The 25,152-nt window shown below is 40.6% G+C and overlaps 2 protein-coding genes across 4 annotated transcripts in view; one reads left to right on the top strand and one right to left on the bottom strand.

The window, feature by feature from the left end:
* LOC141751983 (KATNB1-like protein 1) overlaps positions 1–25,152 on the bottom strand; it is a 45,252-nt gene that overhangs the window by 3,103 nt on the left and 16,997 nt on the right. The window contains exon 1 of one of the 2 annotated variants that reach the window (XM_074609686.1): positions 1,356–1,514. The exons of the other annotated variant lie outside the window; for it this stretch is intronic. The gene's annotated coding sequence lies outside the window, so the exon portion shown is untranslated. Of the gene's footprint in view, positions 1–1,355; positions 1,515–25,152 lie in introns of those variants that run through there. 2 annotated transcript variants of the gene reach the window in all.
* acp7 (acid phosphatase 7, tartrate resistant (putative)) lies at positions 946–19,491 on the top strand. Of its 2 annotated transcripts, none has more exons than XM_074609684.1 (15): positions 946–1,017; positions 3,379–3,465; positions 3,654–3,774; positions 5,803–6,003; positions 6,075–6,257; positions 7,888–7,913; positions 8,837–8,934; positions 13,776–13,838; positions 15,402–15,516; positions 15,752–15,865; positions 17,256–17,322; positions 17,744–17,811; positions 17,896–17,967; positions 18,352–18,489; positions 18,593–19,491. In XM_074609684.1, exons 3-15 carry the CDS (start codon positions 3,666–3,668, stop codon positions 18,656–18,658), a joined length of 1,320 nt encoding a protein of 439 aa, XP_074465785.1. In that variant the 5' UTR covers positions 946–1,017; positions 3,379–3,465; positions 3,654–3,665; the 3' UTR covers positions 18,659–19,491. The 2 variants fall into 2 exon arrangements, with proteins under 2 accessions (XP_074465785.1, XP_074465786.1); XM_074609685.1 differs by having other exon boundaries at positions 965–1,017; positions 3,638–3,774.

Below are 25,152 nucleotides of genomic sequence, written 5' to 3'. Positions count from 1 at the left end.
TCTTTAGTTGTTTAAGAAAATAATAAAGTTTCATCCTCCTGTCTTTCAGGCTCTCCAGGCTAAACTTGTGTTATATGCAATAACATGCTGATCACTCTGTGCAATAATTATATAATTATCTGACGGAGACTTTGTGCAATAATCTGGCAAAACTGTAATCTGGCAAAACTGTCATCTCATCAATATACATATTGTATTTTTATATTTTATATTGTATTATCTTTTATATATTTTTTTAAATCTATATTGCATCTCTTTTTTTATTGTATTATCTTTTTTTTAGCACCTATGGGATTGTCACAATCTAATTTCGTTGTACTACACAATGACAATGCAGTAGTGAACACAGGCCAGAGAGCATCTCCACTCAAAGAGCACCTCTGGTTTCTCAACAGCTTCTTCACAGCTACAATAGGACTGGTGGCAAAGGACGTCAAAGAGGGACAAAAATACCCCACACCTTACCTCCATACCATTATTGACACACAGTATACCTGAACTGAATGGACGGTAATGCTGTGCTATATGCTGTCTTCCACTCTGTAATTGTCTGAAATATATTAATTATTATTTATTTTTTTTATATTTTTGAGAGTTACAAGTTCTTTTAATATGGTCATGGAGCATATATATACTCTATATTTGTATTCTGGGGGTATCCTTCCTATGCAGAGGGTAGTTTAGATTATTTATTTACTACACTGAGGGCGTTTTATATTTTAATAATTGATTGATTTATTGTGTTGAGTTGAATGTTCTACTTATTTTGTACTGTAATTACCTTGTGCCTTTTCTACCTTTTTTCTTTTCTTAAAGCTGACTCGGTGTAAACTGCTCAGAAATGCAATGTACTTATAAGTGCAAATAGCAAATAAAACTCTTGAATCTTGAATCTTGAAACTTATCAAAACACAAATTCCCACAATCCACGTGGGCATTGTAGTTCTTCTGTGCAGTGACGTATTCAGGAAGTGCTCCCGGGGCAACCGCCAACTGGCCATAAAGCTGAATTGAGTTGTGAGTGTTTTTAGTTACTAATTTAACATTTAGCTAACTTATTCTGGTCAGACAGTGTTTGAGACTTATTCAGTATCTTTAAACTGTACGTGTTGAATATAAAAACGTTATACGTAGCGTTAATTTAGCAGTAATAAGCGCAGTAACGCTAACGTTAGTTAATAACAGTGGTAAGAATTCCCAGCTAAACAGACAAAAGCAGGCTGTGACGGTTATCACGGTTAACAACCAGCTGGTTGCCTAGGAGATAGTCTAACGTTATACCCTTCACAGCAGATCATAACAGCGTTACAACACGTGAACTAGTTAAATAACTTGTCCTAAATGGTGTAACTCACCTTGTTTTCCATTCCTGAGCAGGAACAATACAGTTAAACCTTCCCTTTGATTCTGTTAGTCGACTGCTAATTAACATCAGATTTCAAATAGCCTCTTAATACCGCCCAGTATCAGAGAATAAAGCCTCCTATTCATAATGCAGCCTGCGCAGCGTGCACCCTCTAGTGACTTGTATTGAGACATCAATGGTGCTTTGTGTGCCTTAGGGTGTTGTCTGTGTTTTATTTACTTACATATTTATTTTTTGTTTGTTTTGTTTTGTTTTTTGTTTATTTTAGTTTTTTTAGTTTTTTTTCCTTTAACTACTTATGTTTTTTTTGTATTTGCTTGTCTCCATTTTTGTTTGCCCTTAGTTCCTAGTATTGTCTGTTTTTGTTGATATATATAAAAAATGAGGCATGATACATTCCCTCCTGAGTAGTATTAAGATATCAATGGTGCAAATTTCAAAACCAAACATTTAAATCAGTGGTCTAGATTTTATTTTTTAATTTTTTAATTCACTTCATTTGAATTAATTCACAATCATGATCATTTTTTTGGGGAAAAGTGATACTTTTATTCGGCACCTTTCCAAAAGCTCTGTGGGTGTATTTTTTTCTTTTATTATTATTTGTCTACATGTTATCAATATGACCTTTAAGGTTTATTTAACCCCTTACCATTACCAGAGGGGATGTTCAGTGGAAGATAAAAAGTGAACAGTAACATAGAAGTGGTGTACATCATCTGAAAGCTGGGAACCTGAAGATTAATTTGAGATGTCGCTCAGCACTGTGTGTCAAGTTGTTCTAGTCGTTAATAATAAATAAAAATGAATTAATTGATCAATTAAAATAAATTGTGAACGTGTATAAGAGCGTAGAACGCAATAATAGAAGTTATCGATTGCTATTCCCATGCTCTATTATGTCTCATAAATTGTTGCAGCAATTTTTGGGTTGATACCATTTGTTACACAGATTTGGTGCTAAATTTAACCATTTTTGTACCACATAAGAATTGATAATAATGATCAATAATCCCTCCAAAATACCACATTAAGACTCCAAGACAAAAAGCCATGCTGTGATTTGGTATCAAAAACTTTTATCATTTGGAAATTTCTGCAAAAATTAAATTTTTCGGCGATTAGATGACGAGCACTTCTCTTCTAGAAACTGCTCAGAAACCCCTTTGTTGTCAATCTACCTAGGAAGACCATCCATCCTCTGAATGCTCTAGGACTCTAGTTTGTGGCTGTAAAGTTTCATGAGGCTGTGATTATCCTAGAGGTCACAACAGGTCATTTTATACAGTGATGTCAAGTTTAAAAAAAATGGTCTCACTACAATGAAATGGCTACTATGGGGACTAACATCATCACACATGAATACAGTTGGGCTCATTTGAGCCACAAGAGTCTCAACTTTACAGTGATACCCAATTTATGCAATTCCAAGACTGTTTAGGGTATGCAGAATTATTCAAATACACCATTTTAGAATAGGCAAAAATAACACATTTATATTGCATATTAACATCTGATTTCAAATAGCCTTCTAATACCGCCCTGTATTAAAGAATAAAGCATCCTATTCATAATGCAGTCTGTGCAGTGTGCACCCTCTAGCAAGTAGTATTGCGATATCAATGGTGCAAATTTCAAAACCAGACATTTAAATCAGTGGTGTAGATGTGTGGTTAAGTCATCCCAGTCAGCTGATCTCACTAATAGACACATTCAAGTGGAGAGGGGCAGTTAAGTGTTAAATGAGATCAGCTGATACAGTGTTTTGGCTCAAATTAAACTTGCTTTTGCCTTCATGAGCCATGACCCTGACAGCGGCTTTACTCTGATCAGTGAGGCATATCAGCTGTTTGCACTGTATTGATCACAGGCAAGCTGGGGCTTGTGAGCTAATCTCCACTGTACTTGAGCTCATTTTGACTTCCCCTGAATGCACAATGAAAAACAACATCAGCTGCTTTTATTGACACATGATCTCTTTCCGTGCTGACTCTGCTGATTTGATTCTGCAGTTTCATCATTTGGTTGGATGCAGAGGTCCTCCTCAGAGACCGAAACACAGTCTGTGTATGTGTGTGTGTCGCTGCCACTGAGGTCAGGTAGGATATTTTAACTCTGTGCTGTGTCTAATTTCAAAACAGACACATTTATCAACGTTTTGCATCAATAGGCTCAGTGTCATGTGATGTTTGGCATGACAGCTATTAACATCATGTGATTACACTGACAAGATTGTTTTATTTCCTGGTTGTGTGTTGCTATTCTAACCAGGTTGTTGTTCTTGCAGTCCAGTGTTAAAATGGTGCCTGTTCATGCTGCCTGTGCTTTGCTGAGCCTTGCACCCCTGTTGGTGTTTGGTATTCCTCCCATTTGGACTCAGCCAGAGCAGGTCCACCTCTCTTATCCAGGTAAGTGTTTGAACTGTTTCCATCAGCCTCATGTGTTTTCATGTAGGGATACAATGTTCCTCTTAGCGATACAAACCAGTGTCCGGGTCATATGGATTGCAGATTTACAGATGTTTTGCACAGATCACTCAATAATATAATGTTACATTTGGGCAGCTGAACGTTTTGTAACTGTTCTGCAGCTCTGCAACAAGTTCACTGAAGTTCAGAGTCATTTTCAGTGATCTTGAATTGATAGTTTAAAAAAGTGTTTAAATGAATAAAGTGTTTCATGTAATGCAGCTAATTTAATGGCTGAAGATGAAACTTTAAAGGTGCTATTGATAACATTCAGCCACTAAATGTCGCGCTCTCCCCCCTCTGTTCCGTTGCATTTCCTTCCCAACAAGTGGTTGCCAATTTGTTGCACAACCTGCATATTTTATGAATCTTTCATGGTAGAGTAATGAAATAATTCTGCAACATGAAGCTAGACGCCTACTTTAGCCACAAATTTAGGTTACTTTGTGCAGTGGTGTTTCAAGATTAATTTAACGTAATCTACTGTATGGTAATCTGAGGATATGACTATTTAGTTTTTGGAAACATTTAACTTGTCATCTAAGCAGTGGTGTAGTGCAGGGTATACGCAGGTATACGTACTTATTTTTTAGTCAGCCACCCGCTTCTAAATCCCCTCTGATGCGCATCTTTGTTATACACTGTTTGAGGTAGCTATAACGTTAGGTAACTGGATGCAGCCGTCGCTAATGCTAATGTAGCTCCTCAGGGATTGAAGCTGTTATTTTTCTCATCCGGACAATCTAACCGGTGACAACACAGTAGTTAAGGTTGTAAGGACTATGGCTGTTGGAAGCTGTTGTTGGTTTTGTTTAAATATGCCGAATTGTAATTTCATGGGTTATTGATGTTCAGAAGATTAATCTAAGACAGCTAATATGTGCTAACGTCGGTTGCCACTTGTTTCCACGGTCAATATTCACGTATCCTGCAGCCTGATGGAGACACCAGTGTTAGTGCGGCCAGGCAGAGGCAGCCTCCTTTAATCGCTGAGCACTTTCTACCATTTATCCGTTTATTCCACATTAACTGGCAACTGGATCGACCCAGAGATATAACGTAATACCAACATTGTTATACTACTGGCTCACAAGTCTTGTTAGAAGTGGGAGCCGAACGTCAGATATCTTCCACAGAGATAAAGAAAACATTCATTTTGGACCCGCCAAAATTTTATAAATAATTAATTCCCAATCATAATAATTTTTTTTTAGGGAAAGTGATGCATGGTTTTTACCCCAAACTGCATGTGATTATCATAAAGTGGGCATGTCTGTAAAGGGGAGACTCGTGGGTATCCATAGAACCCATTTCCATTCACATATCTTGAGGTCAGAGGTCAAGGGACCCCTTTGAAAATCACCATGCCATCTTTTCCTCGCCAAAATTTAACGTAACTTTTAAGCGTCATTTAACGCTCTTCCTGACAATCTAGCATGACATGGTTGGTACCAATGGATTCCTTAGGCTTTTTAGTTTCATATGATACCAGTAGCTCCGCTAGCTTGAAAACTAAGCCCGCAACAACCTCTGAAAGACAGAATAGCGGGCTGTCCGAGTGTGCTGAAGTGTCCTGAAACACTACCTCTGCACTTTCTGTAAGTCATTTAGGTTAAAGGCACCAGATAATTGCCTTAACTGCCAAACATATAGCTGATGTTACCCTTGGTTGACACAGAGTTTATGCAGCACAAATGTTCTTTCGTTCATTCCTCACAAAGGTGAAACGTGGTAGCCATTAAATGCGTTGATGTTTTGATGAAATGAGTACCTGGCCAGTCGTCAGCTTATCTCAGCGTTCTGATGGTTATATCTCGCCAGCAGCAAGATCAAAAGCGCCACTCTTGCGCAAAGTCAGCCTTTTCATAAGCAATCTCTTGGCTTTTATAGATGCATCAGTAAGTGAATCCAGTTGTTCTGTCAGATCAATCTACATCACAATTCCAATAATTGGGCTTTTCTTCACAGGAGCACCAGGTTCTATGGTGGTGACCTGGACCACCTTCAATAAGACAGAGAGCAAGGTGGAGTACGGCCTTCTGGGGGGTCGGCTCTTTGACATGATTGCCAAAGGTGATGTTACTCTGTTTGTGGACTCGGGAGAGGAGAAGAGGAAGATGTACATCCACAGAGTCACTCTCACAGACCTCAAACCTGCTGCTTCTTATGGTGGGTGGAGTTTTGATATCACTGACTTTCACTCATAACTCATGTTACAGAGTTTTTCTGTGTACTTTCAGTGTACCACTGTGGGAGTGATGAGGGCTGGAGCGATGTGTTCTCCTTCACTGCTCTGAATGACAGCACCAGCTTCAGTCCCAGGTTTGCTTTGTACGGTGACATGGGCAATGAGAACCCTCAGTCTCTGGCTCGACTGCAAAAGGAGACACAGTTTGGCATGTATGACGTCATCCTGCACATAGGTAAGCTCCACACTGAGAGAAATATTACAACAATTTGCACTGTGAAAGCAGTGAAGAGGCATTCAGTTTTATCAGCTCTCGTCTCACGCATTAGTCAGATACCTGGCACAGCTTGCAACATTATATTAAGATAAAACAAATCCAGTGAGCCAACTGAGCCATTCCAACAGAAATGTCTAATGGAGAGGTAATATATCACGATGGTAATTGCTGTAATCAGCATAATAATACCTATTTGTCATTTGTACGCTTTGCTTTTGAACAATATGGAGTGGATGCTGGTCACTTCACAGTTGACAATGTGACAAAGTGGGAAGTAGTATCAGAATACTGGTCTGTGTTGTGCCAAAATTTGTTCCCTCAAAAATCGGACTGCTGGCTTTCTAGCTTTTGTCCCCTGTGATGATTTAACGCCAGGATAATAAAAGATAATAAAAGAACAGTATAATTTTTCTTTGCCTTTTATTGGCTTTTCAAATGAAACACCAATTTAAACACCGTTTTACAGCCACTTTACAAGTTTAGAGAGAATATAATCTCTTGATTGCCTCATAAACTGAGATCCAATTTTTGTTTGAGGCTAACCATAGTCCAGTAGTTATTTATTAAAGGTATAGTTTGGCGTTTTGGGAAATGTTTGATGAGAAGATTGATACCAATCTCAGAACTGTACGCTAAACATGAAGCTAGAGCCAGCAGCTGATTAGCAGAAGGAGTAGGATCTGTCGGTTGTGGTTTGTAAACACAACATTCAAAGTTGGCTCCTCCCCCCCGGCTCAAAGACGGCAGTAGCGCACGCCCTCTGACTACCGTTAGGGTTAGGGTGCTCGCCAGCAGATGCTCGCCAAACCCAGAACGAGCTTTGTCCGCCATTTCCGTAGCTTTCTCTTGGGTGCGCGCTTACGATCATGCACCTGGTTGCTACGTTTTTATAGAGGTTGACGCCCAGAAACATCTCGAACCCAGCAAAATAAAAAGAAAATACAGGCAGAGTGCAGAGGCTCTGCAGATACAGACACTGCCTCACACTTCTAGTGGGTCAGAAGTGATGATTGAGAGGATTATTTTTGTATGAGTCTATACATTGTTTTTTAAGAAAATCCTACTCATTCTGCCCTTAAACTCAGCATGAAGACTAAAAGCTGCATACTAGCATCTCTAAAGCTCACCGAATTATAAGTTCCAGCATATAACTCCCCGTAAAACCTCAAATTGTCATCTTTACATTTCAGTTTTTGTACAGATTAAACAAAACATATATAATGTATTAATTAGCTAGCTTTAGCAGTGCTGGTTGGCAAATTAATTTACCTTCAAAGAGAGCCAGGCTATCTGTTTCCCCCTGTTTCCAGTCTTTATGCTAAGCTAATTGAACTGCCTGCTGGCTGTAGCTTCATATTTAGCGTACAGACACAAGAGTGGAATCGATTTCATCTAACTCTGCAAAAAAGTCTTCCTTTAAGTGCATCATCCCTATAATGAAGAAGTAAACACAACTTTTTGGGGGGAACAATTTTGGCACAGTGCACCACAGATATACATATTGCTGTTACCTTTTACTGTGGGAGAGTAAAAATCTTAAAAACACTTAAAGATCCATTCTAATCTGTAGATTTGTTTTGTTTTACAGGGGACTTTGCCTACGATATGCATGAGGTATTTTGCTCTTCTGTCTTTTCAATATCATGAACTCTGATCACACTTGTGCCCAGTTAAAGTCACTGACAGCAAATTTCTTTCATCAAAAGCGTATATTCTTAAAGCCACACTGATATTCCACTAATGCCACAATGACAGATGAAATAAGCCACTTTACCTTTCTTTACTGTCCCCGTCCCAAGACTCCCCACTATTTATTATTAGCACATATGAAGGCTCTCAGCTGTGGTTGAGACACACAGCTTATGATTAGCATTACTGTGAAATGCCTTAAGTCTGCGGTGAAAGACGAGAGTCAGGGTCATGTCGCCCAAGTATTTCTTGACTAAAATAAGCGCCATTCAAAACCCTGAATCTTAAGTCTCAGTAACATATTTGCTCATCTGAAAACCTCCCAACTGTCATCTGTGATATTTAGCATAACCTTGTCTTGGATGCTGATATAATTTTTTCCTGAAATGAGTTCCTGCATTATTCATGCCTTCTTTTTCCAAATATGGTGAGTTGCTAAATGCAATCAGCAGACTACTGCAAACATTAATAACCATAATTCATCCAAGCTGTGTTTTTCAGCTGGAATGTGCAAGTACATCCTGTGGCTTCACTGATATTATAAATAGAAAAGCAGAGAAAGGGAATTTTGTCTGGAAGGTCATTAATGTTTGTGGCAGGTAAAAGCCACCATTACTGCCACGAATAGCAATGTGTTTTTAAAAGCTGCGTTGCCAGTATGAGCGTATCCAAGACAAAAATGCCTCTGGTTTCAGTGGGGTTTGTTTGGAAATCTATACATTCCTGAAGCTGTCTGGAAAATAGACTTACATACTGTAGTTCTTAATTTGGCTGAACATCAGTGAATACAGAAACATTGTTGTCTGACGGGAAAATCTTTGTTTAACGGCTGAATGTCACTGTTCCAGGACAATGCCCGGATCGGAGATGAGTTCATGAGGCAGATCCAGTCAATAGCAGCCTACGTGCCCTACATGACCTGTCCAGGCAACCACGAATCTACATAGTAGGTGGAAGTTAATTTCTTCATTTCTTTTTAGGTGTACTGTATTCATAAATGAACTCACGTGTAGTGAAGAATTGTTTCTTAAAGCTCCAGTGTGTAGGATCTGGCGGTATTTAGTGGTGACGTGAGGAGATTGCAACCAACTGAAGCCTCTCCCGTGTGCCAAGCTTGTTGGGGAGCTACGGTGGCCGACGCAGAAATGCAAATGGCTCTCTCTAGAGCCATTTGGAGTAGAGCCAGTGCATAGAGGACATTTGTACGTGGAAAGTGAGTGGTGAAGCAAGAGAGAGAGAGAGCGTCGGCGATGGGAGCGAATAACGTTATCGACTCTGGCCCAAGGAGGAAAAGTTAAAATTGTTTGGTTTGTCCGTTCTGGGCTACTGTAGAAACATGGCGGAGCAACATGACGGTTCCATGAAGAGGACCCACTCTGTATGTAGATATAAACGGCTTATTCTAAGCTAACGAAAACACAACTATTCTTATTTTCAGGTGATTATACACTAAAGAAAACATAGTTATTAATGTTATATTCCATTTCTGCCGATAGATCCCCCTAATTGTTACATACTGTTCTTTTAAAAGTGACATTCATAGTCAGTGAGACAACATGGAAGCTGTCTGACTGTCTCCTGTCTGTCTTCTGCTTTCAGTTAGTTAATGTTTTCCTTTTTGTGTACATTTCATGCCACATTCTGCTGAGGGACAAAAGTATGATTAATGGGTTTGGGGCAAAAATAGCAGTACATCCATATTGGTGAGAGAGACTTGCCAGACACCTCATGACAAATTGCCCTCAGATCTGGCTACTGTAAATGCTCAGTGTGTGCGTGCATGTCTTTTTGGGGATTGTGAACCCCCGAAAAACAACCTTTTCTGGTGAGCCGCAGTTTTTCCACTATAAAGAACACACAGTCTGCCGAGAACTCCTAACTGTACCATTTGAACACATGGGAGCTATTTTGGTCTCTAAAGCCTGGAGCAGCATCAGGAACCACCAACATCTAAACAAGGCAACGCTCTCCAAAACAAACATTTATCTGACTGGGAATCATCAGCTCACTATCTGTTTTTCAGTTCCCAGAGACGGCCCGTGGTGGTGGGAACTCTGTCTGCCTTTTGACTCATCTTCGCAGAACGCTGTGTTCATATTTAATGTCAGAGACAGGACAGTGTGGAGAGAACGATGCAGCAAAAAAACAACAAAAAAACACATTCAGAGCTGAAACAATCACTTGATTTATTGATCAGACAATTGTGAGAAAATAAATATTTTTTTGGAATAATTATTGAAGATTGAGTAATCGTGTTGAGTAATGAGAAAGAATAATCATTTGTTGCAGCCCTAAACAAATTGTAACAGCCTTGTTGTACATTGATATTCTGACATATTCAAATTACATCTTTAGGTACAGGTGTAGCATTTCAGGGGAACTATTGGCAGAAGTGTAATATAATATTTATAAGTATGTTTTCTTTAGTGTATAATCACCTGAAAATAAGAATAGTTGTTTTTGTTACCTTTGAATGAGCTGTTTATATCTACATACGGAGCGGGTCCTCTTCACGGAGCCGGCCGCCATGTTTCTACAGTAGCCCAGAACGGACAAACCAAACTCTGGCTCTATATAGGTCCATTTGCGTTTTCACATCGACCACCGTAGTTCTCCTGCCAGCTTGGCACATGGTAGAAGTTTCGTTGGCAACTGCAAACTTAGCACTAGATGGCGCTAGATCATACACACTGCACCTTTAACTTTATTATGTCCCCGCAATGCAAATAATGCAGGGTGGTTTATATCAATAACCTAATATGAAACAAAAAGGTACCACTGTCTAATATGACAAAATATAATATGCCACCTTGTTAGTCAAATATTTTCAGTCCATTTCGGAGTAAATTTTCGAGTTCAGTTTAATATTGTTTTGTTGAAGATGACACAAGATGATTAAAGACTTGTAAAATGTAAAGAGTGCAAAAGCTTCAGCAGCCTCCGATGCTTTTCATCTCAAGGATTAGCAGCTAATGTGTCCCTAAATTCCAGGCACATCTGCTAGAGTCAGTTGTGTGTGTTTATGCATTTTGAAACGTTTCAAGGTTGCCTGATCTTGCACCATAATATTTACTTGCCGCTGCTATACCGAGCCAGTCCTCGCCTGGCCTTGCCATGTGTGATGCGACTGCTGCCTGGTTTTTATTAGGGAGCCGCTAACAGTAGTCTCTTTTTCTTGGCGATACATTCTGATATCAAGAAACGGCTCGCTGCATTACATAACCAGAAATCCAGCTCCTCTCTCCCTCTCTTATACCTAAATGTGTGTTTTGCTCTGTGGTGTAGTTAAGAATCCAAATATTCCCAGCAACTGGCCCCTGCTTTTTCTCCCTCGCTGTCTGATGTGCTCTCTCTCACTATACTCTTCTGTTCATCTCTGTTTCCAACCTCAAAACTAAATGGGTAAAAGGCAATTGAAACATGGCTGACCACAAAAGTTTTCAGTCAGCATTCCAACAGGATGAGAACAGTGGATCCACAGAAGATGCTAAGGCCCCAATCAAGACTGTCTTTGTTCACCGAGCACAATACGGCTCATCGGGCCCTCGGAGGGACAGGGAAATGACCGTTGCTGTCCTGTGACGGGAGTTAGCGACATGCTTCCTGAAGACTACAATTGGTTCCTTTAATTTTTTTAACGGCCTGGATTTAGCTCATCAGATGATGAAAGGGAAGATTTGATTAGGAGGGGAAACTCCTGTTGGGTCAGTTTAAGAGTCCGGTGGTTCACATTGACTTTGACAGCCACCAGATTTTTATCTCGCTCTTGTTTTAATGGAAAAGCAAACACACATGGAAACGAGCGTGCTTCGGGTTACGGAAGATGACTCACATGTTACGTTGGACTCCCCATAGTGCACATTAATCAAACAAACATAAGCTTATCATATTTGTATCAGATTTTCCACGGCTGAGCCACAAAACGAGAGGCTTTAAAGCCTGCAGTTCACTTTATTTCTACAGGCTGAATCCTTTCCCTCAGGGCATGCTTGGTTACATCACTCTGTTTGGATTCCTAGAGAGTGTGTGTATTATTTTACTCAATACAGAATTGATTGTTTATTTCTACTAACTGCTTTCCCAGACCCCTCTACATGGCTGCTGGTACACTTCCTAGCCACAGGGTGGGAGCATGAAACCATCTTATGACTGTTCTTGGTTCAACGCCATTGCTGGGAACTTCAGATCATAATTGATTTTCACAGTAGCAGATCTCACTCTTTAGCACTATTTTAACTTACATTACTTGTGTGGTTGGATTAGGATATACTGTAAATTTCACCTGATGCATAGTTATGAATATTATGACATTAATTTCAAATACTTCTCTAATAATCAGCACTTAAATATGAAAGTTTAGCTACTTAATTTGGGGTAATAATAGTATGATAGACACCTAAGCAAAGTCTTCAAGATGGACATAAAGAGATGCAGAGTCAAACGGTATTCTCCTTCGTACTGAAAGATCACAGCTCACAAACCGGCCTCTGCTGGATTATCACGTTGGCCTTGGCCATTTAATCTTGACCTCGGTGGCTCATTAATGTTAGACTTATTCATATTAGTAGGGGTCTTTGTGATCCTGCTTTTGTGTCCCTATTTGTAGCCTTTGACCTCTGACCCTGCTGGTCTGTAGTTACCCCTAACCCTACATTAACCTAGTCAATGCAGGGATCTAAACTGTCCCACCCTGATCCGGCTGCAGTCCAGAATACTGCCTCTTTTTCTCCCTTACGTAAGATAAGAAAACAATCAGTCCCACCTCGCCTCGTTTAGTTAATTGCCCATTGAGAAGATTGGCTCCCGCTTTCATGCTGGAATTAAAAACCGTGAAAAGAGACTGGCGGGTTGGCGTCAGGGAGAGCTTTCCATGAAAGAGTTTTTCCCTTTTGCATGGTGCACCCATTGTAATATTGTATAATGCTGGTTTAGAGTCTACAAATTAGTGGCGGCGATTGTGGTAGCAGTGATAGATAAGTGTAGTGGTGGATTGATAACTGCAAGTATCCTACTATATCTGGATCAAGTAGGAACCGCCACATTTCAGTGCTGAAACCACCGTGAAAGCGCCTTAAGATGTGATTCCTCTAATGGCCGCTGCATCTAAAATTATACCGTTCTTTAAAGAAGATGTCCTGGTTTTGAGAGGGGTATATTTAGAGGTCTGTTTTCTTGATTAACAGGTGTAGTACACTCAGCCATGGTGGCTCCTACTTGCTCGTTCCCATCTCGGCTCCACCCGTGCAGGCTCCCCCACGTTGCCCAAATTTTGATTTTTGTGACCATGATCCTAAGCTTAAAAACCTCCCATCAGAAACCTATAGGGTGAGGTCACAGAGGCTACGTCCACGTTTTTCTACAGCCTTTAATTTGCGGAGGCAGCCACTGATATCCTGGCGACAGTATGGCTTCTCAGAATATCTAAAACTAGCTACTTTTTTTTTTTTTTTTTTCAAAGTTTGAAGCAGATGTCACCACCACAGCTTGATGGTCATCTTTATCCAGTGATATACCACCCTGAGTTTTCTGCCAGGCTGAAATGAAAACTGTAAAGTAACATAAGACAAAAGAAGGCAGTTATTTTAAGAATTGCTGGTTTGTTATATTTCATAGAGAAGCTGAGAAGTTTTGAATCTTCAGCGTATTGTGTAGACACCACAAAATAAGAGAGAGCAGAAGTCTGTGGTGTTAATTGCTGTTTCTTAGACATTCAAAGAACGTAAATTGTATGATCAGTCCAATCTAGATCTTCAATCTAGCTTCTTTTGTTTTCTTGTTTGTTCACAGTAACTTCTCCAACTACAGGAATCGCTTCAGCATGCCAGGCCAGACTGAGAGCCTGTGGTACAGGTAAGGCAGAAGAGAATATGTCAGCCTTATGGAATAACACAATATCTGACTTTTGTTGCTTTAGTTAAGGTGGACTCTGACGTGTTTAACGGGTAACTTTGGTATTTTTCAATGTTTTTGTGTCTAACTGACTAATACAATTTCTGAAATGTGAGTGTTGTAGACGGCAGCTGCTTATGGGCTGCAATATGGGGCTATTGTGGAGCAAGCTGGCAGCATCATTTACGTCCACTAAAAGTGCTTGTTTTTGCCATGACAGGCTCTGATAGTTATTATAAGTGTCTGACATTATGGAAAGAGTCTCGCTCAAGGAGAAGTCTCGTTCTGAAATCTGGCGAGGTGATGTGTTGACGGAAAACAACGGTGGAATAGTGGAATACATTCGTGGTAGAAACGTGAGGGCCAGCCGGGCAGTTTGTTGGGTTGGAGTGCAGAAATCAAGCTTAGTGTTATCTAAGGTATTTTCAATGTCATGGCTGAATATTTAGATAATTTCGACAATGTGGATGAGGACTTTGGATTTGATGAACGCCTGTATTTATTCGAGCCAGAGTATGCGGATATTCAGATTTCACAACGAGACTTCTCCTTGAGCGGGACTTGGACGCAATAACAAACAGACCGGATCAAGTGAAAGATAAGAAAACTTTTTATTTCTCAGCAGGATTCTTTCCATAATGTTGTAAGACACTATAATGACAATCTGAGCCTCGCAGCTCATTTCGCAGCTGCTGGTTGAAGCGTTCTCCCTCAATACTGGACCAATTTCAAAATTGTTGTCCCCATTAGTCACTCAGACAAAAAAAACTTGGGAAAATAGCGTCCAGGTTGAAAAATACAGAAGTTACCCTTTAACCACAAACAGTTTTTTTCAGTAGTAGAAAGTTAGCAGCACAGACAGAGCTCGGAAAGAGAAATCATTTATTTTCCAACTCGGGCCCCATGTGAAGTATCATGTGAAGGTTTACCAAACCTCCTACTGTATTTCAGTGAGCATTAATGAGCTGTAATAGGCAGCCCAGAGGAATTGGCAGCTGAGGAGTGCTCTCCTATCTCATGGGGACTACACAAAGGAGCTATACATCTAACTAGGTGACTCATAGTCCACTACAGACCTACTTCTCTCAGACAGTAAGATAATACCTCGCTAGACCACAGGCCAGCTGCCCACTGATCAGTCCCTGTGCCTAGAGGTAGACAGGCCCGCTGGCTGAGAGCCGGTTGGGAACAAGGGGAGGCAATCTGAAATCCCACGACTGCTACTGGAAACGGTTCAGTTCCTAACACACAGCGCACATGTACAGAACACATGCTTTTCCATTAACCCTGCAGGATGAACACGTTAAGCACTCGTATTACAGCAGGGAGTTTATTCACTAAAGTGGACCTGGCACTGCATTCAGCAGCAAAATGTCAGTGACCAAACGCTGCCTGGATTTGGGAGTATTTTTCACACTTATTTGGCGTTTAAAGCGAGGCCTGTTCTTGCTTATCCGCCGACTTTAAGCATGCTTCCTCTACTGGGTCAAGGCCGTGTATCATTTTAACGATGTGTGTCCGCAGCTGGAACCTGGGGTCAGCGCACATCATCTCCCTCTCCACTGAAGTCTATTTCTATCTCGAATTCGGCCAGGAGCTCCTCTTCAACCAGTACGAGTGGCTGAAGAAAGACCTGGAGGTTAATGACCACACCAGTTTTATGTGTTGATGTGATGTCTAAGTGCTCTCCTTTGTTCGCACACTTGCTCTCTAACTCTCCCTTTTTCCATTTTAGTGTAGTAGTAGTAGTTCAATTCTCTTTCTCCATTACACATCTGATTCCTCATTCTGTGCCAAAGTAAAATGGTCCTCCTATCTCAATCTGACACACATTTACACATGCACACATTTACCACTTCCTTCTCTCAACACAGGAGGCCAACAAGCCAGAGAACAGAGCAGTGCGTCCATGGATCATCACCATGGGACACAGACCCATGTACTGCTCCGATGACGACCAGGACGACTGCACCACGTTCGACTCCCTTGTGTGTAAATCCTATTCATAAATTATATTCACTATTCAAAAACACTTTTTCTAACGTATACTGTAACCTAAACTACTTATAAAACTACAGTTTTAAAAAACTAGTACAGTTTTATAAGAAGCATATACATAGAGCAGGAAGTCAAGAGAAGCTTTAAAGGTACAGTGTGTAGGATTTGACGGCATCTAGTGGTGTGGTTGCAGATTGCAACCAACTTTTGACACTACCACTGGGAGCGCTAAAGTTGGATAATATTAAATTGTACACAGAGTGGTTGCAAATGAATAGCTGGGAATTTTTTCGGAATACGGTTATTCGGTGTCATGCTGAGAGTTAGATGAGAAGATTGATAACAATCTCAGTCCTTCTTATCTAACTTTTGGCAAGAAAGCTAATAAGCGTATTTCCCAAAATGTTAACTATTCTTTTAAAGCTACACTGTGTAGGATTTGGTGGCAGCATCTAGTGGTTCGGTTGCAAATTGCAACCTACAAAGTACCCCTCCGCTCACTGCTAACACTGTTTGTGTTGCTCAGATGCCATCCTTAACCATAATAATACTACTTTAGGAGCAACGGAACTACGGTGTCCTTCAGGTAACGAAAAAACACAAAAGGCTCTCTCTAGAGCTGGTGTTTGGTTTGTCCATTCTGGGCTACTGTAGAAACATGGCGGAGCAACATGACGGACTCCGTGAAGAGTACCCGCTCCCTATGTAGATATGAAGGGCTCATTCTAAGCTAACGAAAACACAAGGATTCTTAGTTTCAGGTGATTATACACTAATGAAAACACCATTATGAATATTATATTCCATTTCTGCTAATATTCCCCCCCGAAATGTTACACACTGTTCCTTTAAAGTCTGGTTGAGTAAAGGGGGCGGTGCCACTCACTCCTGCTTGGTCTCAAGTGTGAAAATTCCTGTTGTAATGACTTAGCTGCATTCCCGATGGCAGACATTTTATTAGCAAAAATACAATTAAACATTCAAACATAAACATTTTGGTAATACTCTCGTAGTTTATTTAACAGTGTGTTCTTTAGAGAACAGCACATCTATATTGTTAAAGGCTTTATTTTTATCATCATAAAGGTATTTGTAGGATTTGTTTTTTGCGCTTTAATTACCCCTGGTAGCAGCAGACATGTTGCACGTGTTGCAGGCTGGCCAGTCCACATCGCAGCACCTACGGTATGCCGTCATAATCACTGTAATTTGGACCAAATAGTTTCCACTTAGACTTATTTCCCTCAGCACTTGGCACTGTTTGGAGTGAGGCTGGCATGGCACGACGGGGCTCTACCAGGTAGTGTTTCAGGTAGCAGGTAGTGTTTCGTACGCTAGCGCCAGGTCACGCTGACATTATTCCTCTCTGTTATATCTCAGGTCCGACTGGGACTGAACGACACCAAACCGCCAGCTCCTGGTCTAGAGGATCTATTCTACCGCTATGGTATGGTTTCTATTTGACAACCAGCTGTGTGCTGCTAATGGGTGTTTAAGATCACAAATTTGCACGCTCAGACAGACTAATGTCCCAACAGTTGCAGCGAGCAGAGCAATCCAAACATCCATTATTAAAAAAGCAGGCGTTTGGTCTGGCTGACATCCCAACAGCCCATTTGCAAATGTTTTTTCCTGCATTACATTTCTCAGACTTTTGTTTGTTGCATTTAATTATTATTTAACTTGTGGTGGATCTTTGAAAGTTTTTGTTGCTCTGATTTTAAGCTCGCTAAGAAATCTCCAAATGAAATGGGCAGAGGATCTGAGAAACATTAGATTACACAACAAATATGTGTTTTAATGAGCTGTTTGGGGGAGTTATTTTTTTCTGTGGAAGGTTGCTAACTATCATCAAATATCTTTCACAGGAGTGGATGTGGAGTTGTGGGCACATGAGCACACATATGAGAGGCTTTGGCCTGTCTACGGTGACAAGGTCAGCTCCTGCATTCTTCATTCACCACATCTATAGTCTTTGTTTTGGATCAGTGAAAGAGACTTGTTATGCTTTTCTCTTTAGGTGCACAATGGCAGCAGAGAGCAGCCTTATGTGAACCCAAAAGCTCCGGTTCACATCATCACAGGCTCTGCTGTAAGTATTTTTTACATCACTGACTCACTCTTTGCGTTTTTCCAGATTAAGATCAATGCATGAATTGACAGCATAGTCAACAAAAACAATGTTATGTATTGTTCAAAGCCCTTTCTGTGCAGCGGTTGGTCTGCCACATGAGTTCAGTACCAGCTGTTCCTCTGGTTAAGTGTTTTCTGATGTGGTGGTGAGCGGTGCAGGGCATGCTTCGTCATCCAACCACAGAGAGATTAGTCATCGGCATATCGAAATGCGGCCAGACTCACACCGAGGCTCAGCCACAGTTGTAAATGTCATACAGGGCTTTGTGGACGGTGCTAGAGAACGGCATGTGGCTTATTACTATTCACAGATTCAATTTAATCACTGTTTATACCTCCGCAGGGCTGCAGAGAGAAGACCGACAGGTTCAATCCAAACCCCAAAGAGTGGAGCGCTTTCCGCAGCACAGACTACGGCTACACCCGCATGCAAGTGGTCAACGCCACCCACGTCTACTTGGAGCAGATCTCCGATGACCAGGTGAGCGCACACATTTGAAGAACATGCACACAAGCGGAGCAAAGGTGAAAGGATGCATTTAAAGGTCAATGAGTCATAACAAAGGCTTTTCTGTGTGTTCCAGTATGGGAAGGTGATTGACAGCATATGGGTGGTGAAGGAAAAGCACGGCTTCTCTGCCTGGTTCTGAAGACTGCCATGCTGCTCAGGAAATGCACTTTAAACTTAAACACATGTTTTGCTGAGTCAAACCAATCATGCACTTTCATTCCTCGTCATTCAGCTTTTCAAATCAAGATGAAGTGAATCTTATGATTTCATACATTTTCCACTACCTTTTATCCATACACTTTATGTAAAGATGGACAACGCGTCTCCACTTCCTCCCACTGTACAAAAGTGAAGCCAAAATATCCCGGATACAGGGGCTGCCATCTTGAGATTTTGACGTCATTTGGAGCCAGGGTCTGCGCAGGAGTGGTCGGAGCCACGTTATCGAGGTCACGCCAACACATCCGCCCGAGCACGGCTACCTCTTGCTAGCATGAGCCACCTAGCTAAACGTCCATCTCCTCTCTTGTACAATTCCCGAGCGTCCGGCTGTGCGACTACTTCAGTCAGAGCAGCTGTCAATCATGACGTCTCACCCCCTTTTTATAGCATCAAATAACTAATTAAAAACAAATTTATCAGAAAACACTTGAACACAAATCAGCGTGATAAAAACTACCTAAAACAACAGAAACCATCTTTGGGAAAATATATCTGATGTGTACTTTGACTTTTTAGTTTGGCCCACGTCCCATCCACTAACATGGAGGAGGCGGGCTTTATGACCTATACTGCAGCCAGCCACCAGGGGGCGATCCAGATGTTTTGGCTTCACTTTTAGGGAGCTGTCATGTAGGCAATCATTATATACAGTCTATAGTTTTATACAATTAGAAGACCACATCATGATGATCATCTACTGTAAATGTATATAATGACTTGTATGTTTGAATAAATTCTGCTTGTTTTAAATGGATCTCTCGATTTTCCTCCAAAACCATCCCTGTAATTCATCGCTGTAGTCTAACTTTATTTCTTTTTAGTTTAACTTGTCATCGACAGGTAGATGGAGGTCCTTTCATCGCTGTCTGAATAATCTATTGACAGTAGACATAGACAGCATGAGTCTGGCAGACACCAGGCCTCATTCCCTTCAGAGCATATTTTTCATTTCTAAAAACCTGGAAATGCACTCAAACAGATCAAGTCTCCCCTCTATCAGTCTATGAAAATGACAGATTCTGACTTGGCTTACCGCTATCAGGATATTGGAACCTCATTTTATTGTCCATCTGTGTGGCCGTAAGGACCCGAGACGAAAAGACACATGGAAGTCTACGCCTACGCAAATGGCCTGTTATGTAACTCAGGGATGCTTGTGGCTTGGGCGCACGCAGAGTGAGGAGAGAAGGCGCTTTCCGCAAAGGACTGTGGCTCAAGCCATGACTCTCACCGCTATGTTGGTATTAATTCCTTATAACAGCATGCTGCCTCTGATGATTATTGGCCGACAACCAGCGCAGATCTGCATGCGTCTGTGTTTTGAGTTGTCAAGCTGTCCCTTAGCGCCAGAGCTTAATTATGTCTCTGCATAATTCTGTTGACGCAACATAGCTTACATATACAAAGTCAATGATCCGTTAACATACAGCTCGTTATTTGGCAGACGTTATTACCCAAAGCACATGCGATATTATGAGAGGATATATGTTGATCAATCATGGGAACACTGCAAAACACCGCCAAAAACCAGCTCACACTTGGTCAAGATGTGTCACAACAAATTAGCCACAAGAGTTTTTGTAGAAAGTACAAAAGTAGTCAGGCGTCAGTAGCATGTCTGTAAATTTAACCGAGGATTTGTTGAACTTCTCTCTGATGTCGACACCCCGCCGCACAGTGGTGTCTGGCAGACGAAGGAGACACAAGCGTACAGTGATCTCACCTCACACTCGCATGCTCTTTGTGTGCCTTCCCATTGCTAACTGCCACTCACACACAGGCTTATGATTAAGTACAAGTATCTTTGTGGCGAAGGCCTCGCACCACTGACTTCCTAACCTTTGACCTGCTCATGCTATACTCTGTACATTGAAGTCTCCCGCAGAGTGAGAGACACAAGGAAGAAGCGGCGCTAAGTGCAGACTGCAGAGACCAACGGGGGGCTGCGGAGGAGAGTATGTGCTGCCAGACCGTTGCCTACATTGAATCATTGTAATTATTTACTATTGTTAGCGGCCACATTTATAGTCCAATAAAAGTTGGTTGTTTTCCAGTTAGTCATCCATGTACAATGTATGGTGCTAAAAAAGGATGGATGGATGGAAAGTTATTGCTTTAACTAACGAGCACGTCATGTCACGTTCCTCTTCGTTTAGTTCATGTGATTTCCTAGAAATCAGAAAAAAAAACATTGATCGCAATCCAGGAAAAAAGAGCGAGGAGAAAATAACATGTCACTTCAGATTGCATGCCTGTTGGTGAAATATGAAGTGTTTATTACCGCCTGTGATAGAGGAACAGCAGGTTTGTGGTAGTGTGGTCGATGGGTTTTGTTGACAGACATTGATTCTTGCCTTTAACGAGGCAACAGATATTCTAGCACTTCCTCGTCTGCTCTTCGTCTTAGCCAATATATTTCTCTCAACCAAGGGCTTTGGCAGGTCAGAAGTCAGATATTTTCTTCTTTCTTTCTGCCTTTGTCCTACTCATAGTGTACACCAGTTGTGTAAGAGGTCAAGAAGATGTTCACTGATGCTCCAGGCAGTTTAATGTGCTATATTTGACTGGAAGTTGCTCTGTTAGTCCTCATCAGGTTAGTTTAACATTGCTAGTTTTTTGGCCTAGTACGGTGGTTCCCAACCTTTTTCCTTAAGGGACCCCTTTTCTATCATGGAGTAAACTGACGACCCCTGACTATGTGACCCATTTTATGTATAGTCAATGCATACCAATAACAGTACAGAACAACTGATAAACTGTACAATTAACCCAAATAGTGAATGCAATAACTGCTGTAAGTTTGTGTAAAATGTGCGATTTGGATGAAATTTGAGCAGCATTATTTGAATATTGCATCAGAGATGAGTTTTCCTGTTATTTTTGGAAACTTTTATTACAATTCACTGTCTGTATTATATATTTTTAAGAATCATACATACTTAATAGACTTTTTTTTTTGACAAATTCAGTGTTTTCTTCTCCTTGATGCTTTTCTATATTACAAATGTGGCCTCACAACGACCTGTGAAGCTTTGGCGACTCCTAATTGGCGTTGGGACCCCCTGGTTGGGAACCAGTGGCCTCGTAAATCAGGCCCTGCTGTCTGGTTACACTACTAAACTTTCTGAGACCTTGACATGACCACATAACCTTCCCACTTCAGTTAACTTCATCGCAGCGGGCTTATTTCTAATGACACGTCAACTGCTATTTATCCCTCCCCAAGCTAATGGCTCAGTAAAGCCTAAAAGTAATGAACTCCCTAAAGACCGCATGCGAGATTGGGAAGCAGATGTCTCATTCAAACAGCCGTGAAGCCTCTCTATAAGACCCCTCAGAGGTCCCTTCAGTTAAACTATGCGGCTTACCAACATTATTTATCTATTTTCAAGAGTCTCTAGTAGCTGTCACACTCAACAACAAACTCCCTCAGGAGACAGGAGAGGGCTTCTGTGTGGTATTTCTCTCCATGGGTGATCAAGGGGCGGCACAACCGGCACTTGATCACAGGGTTAAAGTGGGGAGACTGAGGACATGTGTAATGAATTCAAAGCCCTCAGATGCTGGATCTCGAGGGTATTTCATCAATCCAGGAGCTCAGTGTTCTTCCAGAAGAACCAAAGCGCCACTATTAAGCAGCCTCAGACCACCACCAAGACAAACAGTACAGTCTGCTCATGCACATCACGGCACATTCTCGCAATAATTCCACTCTCAAAATCGACACCACAATGACTTACAGGGATTCAGAATATGGCATCAACAGGAACACAGCATGTGAACACACTACATTGCCACAGTAAATCTGAGGTAAATGTAACCCAGCTGAACAAAACAGGTTAAAATAGAAATATAACAGAAATATTAATGGTTTTATTTATGTTATTAGACACTACAGTTGTGATAACTTAATCAAATCTTTTGTTTCGCCCATTCCCATCCCTTACTAAAATTAAACGGTGATTTTAAGTGTGATTTCTGTGGACTTGAAAAAGAGAGTATTTCCCATCTATATTTTCACTGTATATGAATGTTCTGGATTGATGTAGTCAACTTTCTACAAAAGAAACTTAAAGGGACTGTTTGTAAGAAATGCTTGTTAATGAATTTTGTTAATACAACTCTGACAATCCACTGCACAAACATGTTTTGACTGATAGATATCCCGCCCACCCCCCACCCATGACAATACCCAGAGGGCACTCAAAAAAACAAGTGTACAAAAAAATAAAAAAATGCTTTGCTTTCACTGAGAGAGTAAGGTTTGTAGGTTTAATGTGTAAGATAATGTGTTTTATTGCTTACTCAAATGTTGGCTAAGCTGAAACAGTTCTATTTTAATGTCTGAACTTTTGTTTGATATATGCTGGTATAGTACTTTGCCAAAACAAAATAATTCTAATATCATTTGAAAATTAAAAAAATTTGAACTAGAGGGGAACAAATCATTTTCAGTACAGTATTTGCATTCAGTAAGCCCTTACTTTGATATTGTTGTGATGTAGTATGATGTTGCACAACATAAGAGATATTCATAAGATGAAATATGAAGGGAAGTAGAACAGAGACTATAAGCCTGTTTGTAAATGCAGGTCAGGTCTAATATTGAGGGAGGAGATCCAGTGAAGAAGATCCAATGATTCCAGTAGATGGCGAGCCTCCCAGTGTGAGTTCCAGGAACCCAGATCTACATTGCCGCTGAATCAGCCGAATGAACTATCTGCTTTGAGGTAGGATCATGCCAGTCACCTGGATTGATATCAGCCCAAACATGCAATATACTCTGAGAGTGCACTCTGACTCATCAGACTCTGACAGAGCAACTCTGTCCTCAAACTCAAACAAACAAAGTTAACTTTGACCAATTTTCCACATGGTCATCAGACACTGATTTAGAAGTTACTGGAAAGTAAACTGTGGAGAAATCCCACATAAGGACAAATACGCATAGTGACTTAGGGTGATCCCCAAACCAAGCTTCTTTAAAGGACAATTTTCTTTGTTTAAAGGGCCCAGTTTTTTATTTTTCATTACCATGTGAATGTTTACATTTGTTTTGCTATTTATAGGCAAACTAAAGCTGCTGTTAACTGAATTCACTTGTGTTGTCGGGTTTATGGTTATTGCACTCAAAACTTAGTTCCTTCTAAAGCACAATGGGTTACATAAACACGATAGTGCCCACGCTGAAACAGGGTTTTGTTTTTATACTTGCACAAAGTGTGTGAGGGAAATACAAAACACATTTTCATTTTGTCCATTATGAAAAAAAGAAATAGATAAGACTGAGCATTTAATGAAGGCAGTATATTATTTCTGGGGATATGTGAGGCAGGCCGTGTGGGTCGAAATAACACTGAAAGTGAAGTCTAAGAATCCGCACTGATAAACCACCATCGGGGGTCAAACAGCATGTGTCCTGTCTCCACACAGTATAGCAAGGAGACGCGTCCACTTTCAAAATGTGCACATTTTTGACCGTAGAGGTGTGGAAATTTCTTGATTCTAAGCTGCATCACGATGCGGACGTGGACGATTCTGTATCGGATGTTTGGATTCATTTGATCTCAGAGTTAGTCTTTACTGCGTTTGCTGTCATTTACTGTTGCGCTAGTTTCTCTCCTCTCCTTTCCTTCTTACTTGTTACTCTCGCTACCATTATTAGCTGCTCTGTTTCAACAATGTTGGGCTTAAAAAAACGTGCATGCAGGCTGAAAATCAGCCATGGTGTTCTGTTGGGAGATGCAGTTCCCTGTTTTGGAGCTGCTATGTGTAAACCTTATTTTTCTAGATTACAGCACACTAGTAATGCACTGCAGAAGGATTTATGTTTTGTTTTGTAATGTGTATGAACTGAGGTGGGTCACATAGATACAGGTATTGAAAAGATGCAGCTTGTTACATTATAGACTGTTGTAGTCTAAGTTTTGAAAACACTTTCTAAATAATCTGACTGCTTGTATTAATTTATGAAAAAGTAACAATGTGCAATAATATAGAAAATTAATGATGCGATACATTGAGATGCATCGAGAATCGTTGTGCATTTGAATCATTGACAGGTGAATCATAATCTAATCGACTCGTGAGGCCAGTGAAGATTCACACCTCTACTAAACAGTTAGCTAAAATAGGAAATAGAGAAAGCTAAGTAATGAATAAACAGTTTAAGTAATTTGGTAATGGATAAATGGTTGAAGTGGCTAAAAGGCATAGATAAACAGTTTAATTATTTAAAAGAAAATGGTGAAAATATTTAACGTATTGGCTAAATGGTCAAAGTAGTTCGCTAAAAGTAGTGGATAAATGATCTAAATAGTTAGTTAAATGGTTGAAATGTAAGTGGATGAATGGAGAAGGCTAGAAGAAGTGGATGAATGGGAAAAATAGTTAGCAAAAAGTAGTGAATGA

The sequence above is a fragment of the Sebastes fasciatus genome, chromosome 15, assembly GCF_043250625.1.
Source record: "Sebastes fasciatus isolate fSebFas1 chromosome 15, fSebFas1.pri, whole genome shotgun sequence".
NCBI classification, from domain to species: Eukaryota; Metazoa; Chordata; class Actinopteri; order Perciformes; family Sebastidae; genus Sebastes; species Sebastes fasciatus.
Note: the sequence above shows the minus strand (reverse complement) of the source record. Positions and strands in the feature narration are given on the sequence as shown.

Coding starts and splice junctions, on each gene's coding strand:
- acp7 (XM_074609684.1), top strand. CDS start 3,666: ATGGTGCCTGTTCATGCTGCCTGTGCTTTGCTGAGCCTTGCACCCCTG. Junction 15,866..17,255: donor GCACCACGTTCGACTCCCTT/GTGTGTAAATCC, acceptor GTTATATCTCAG/GTCCGACTGGGACTGAACGA. Junction 17,812..17,895: donor GGCCTGTCTACGGTGACAAG/GTCAGCTCCTGC, acceptor TTTTCTCTTTAG/GTGCACAATGGCAGCAGAGA.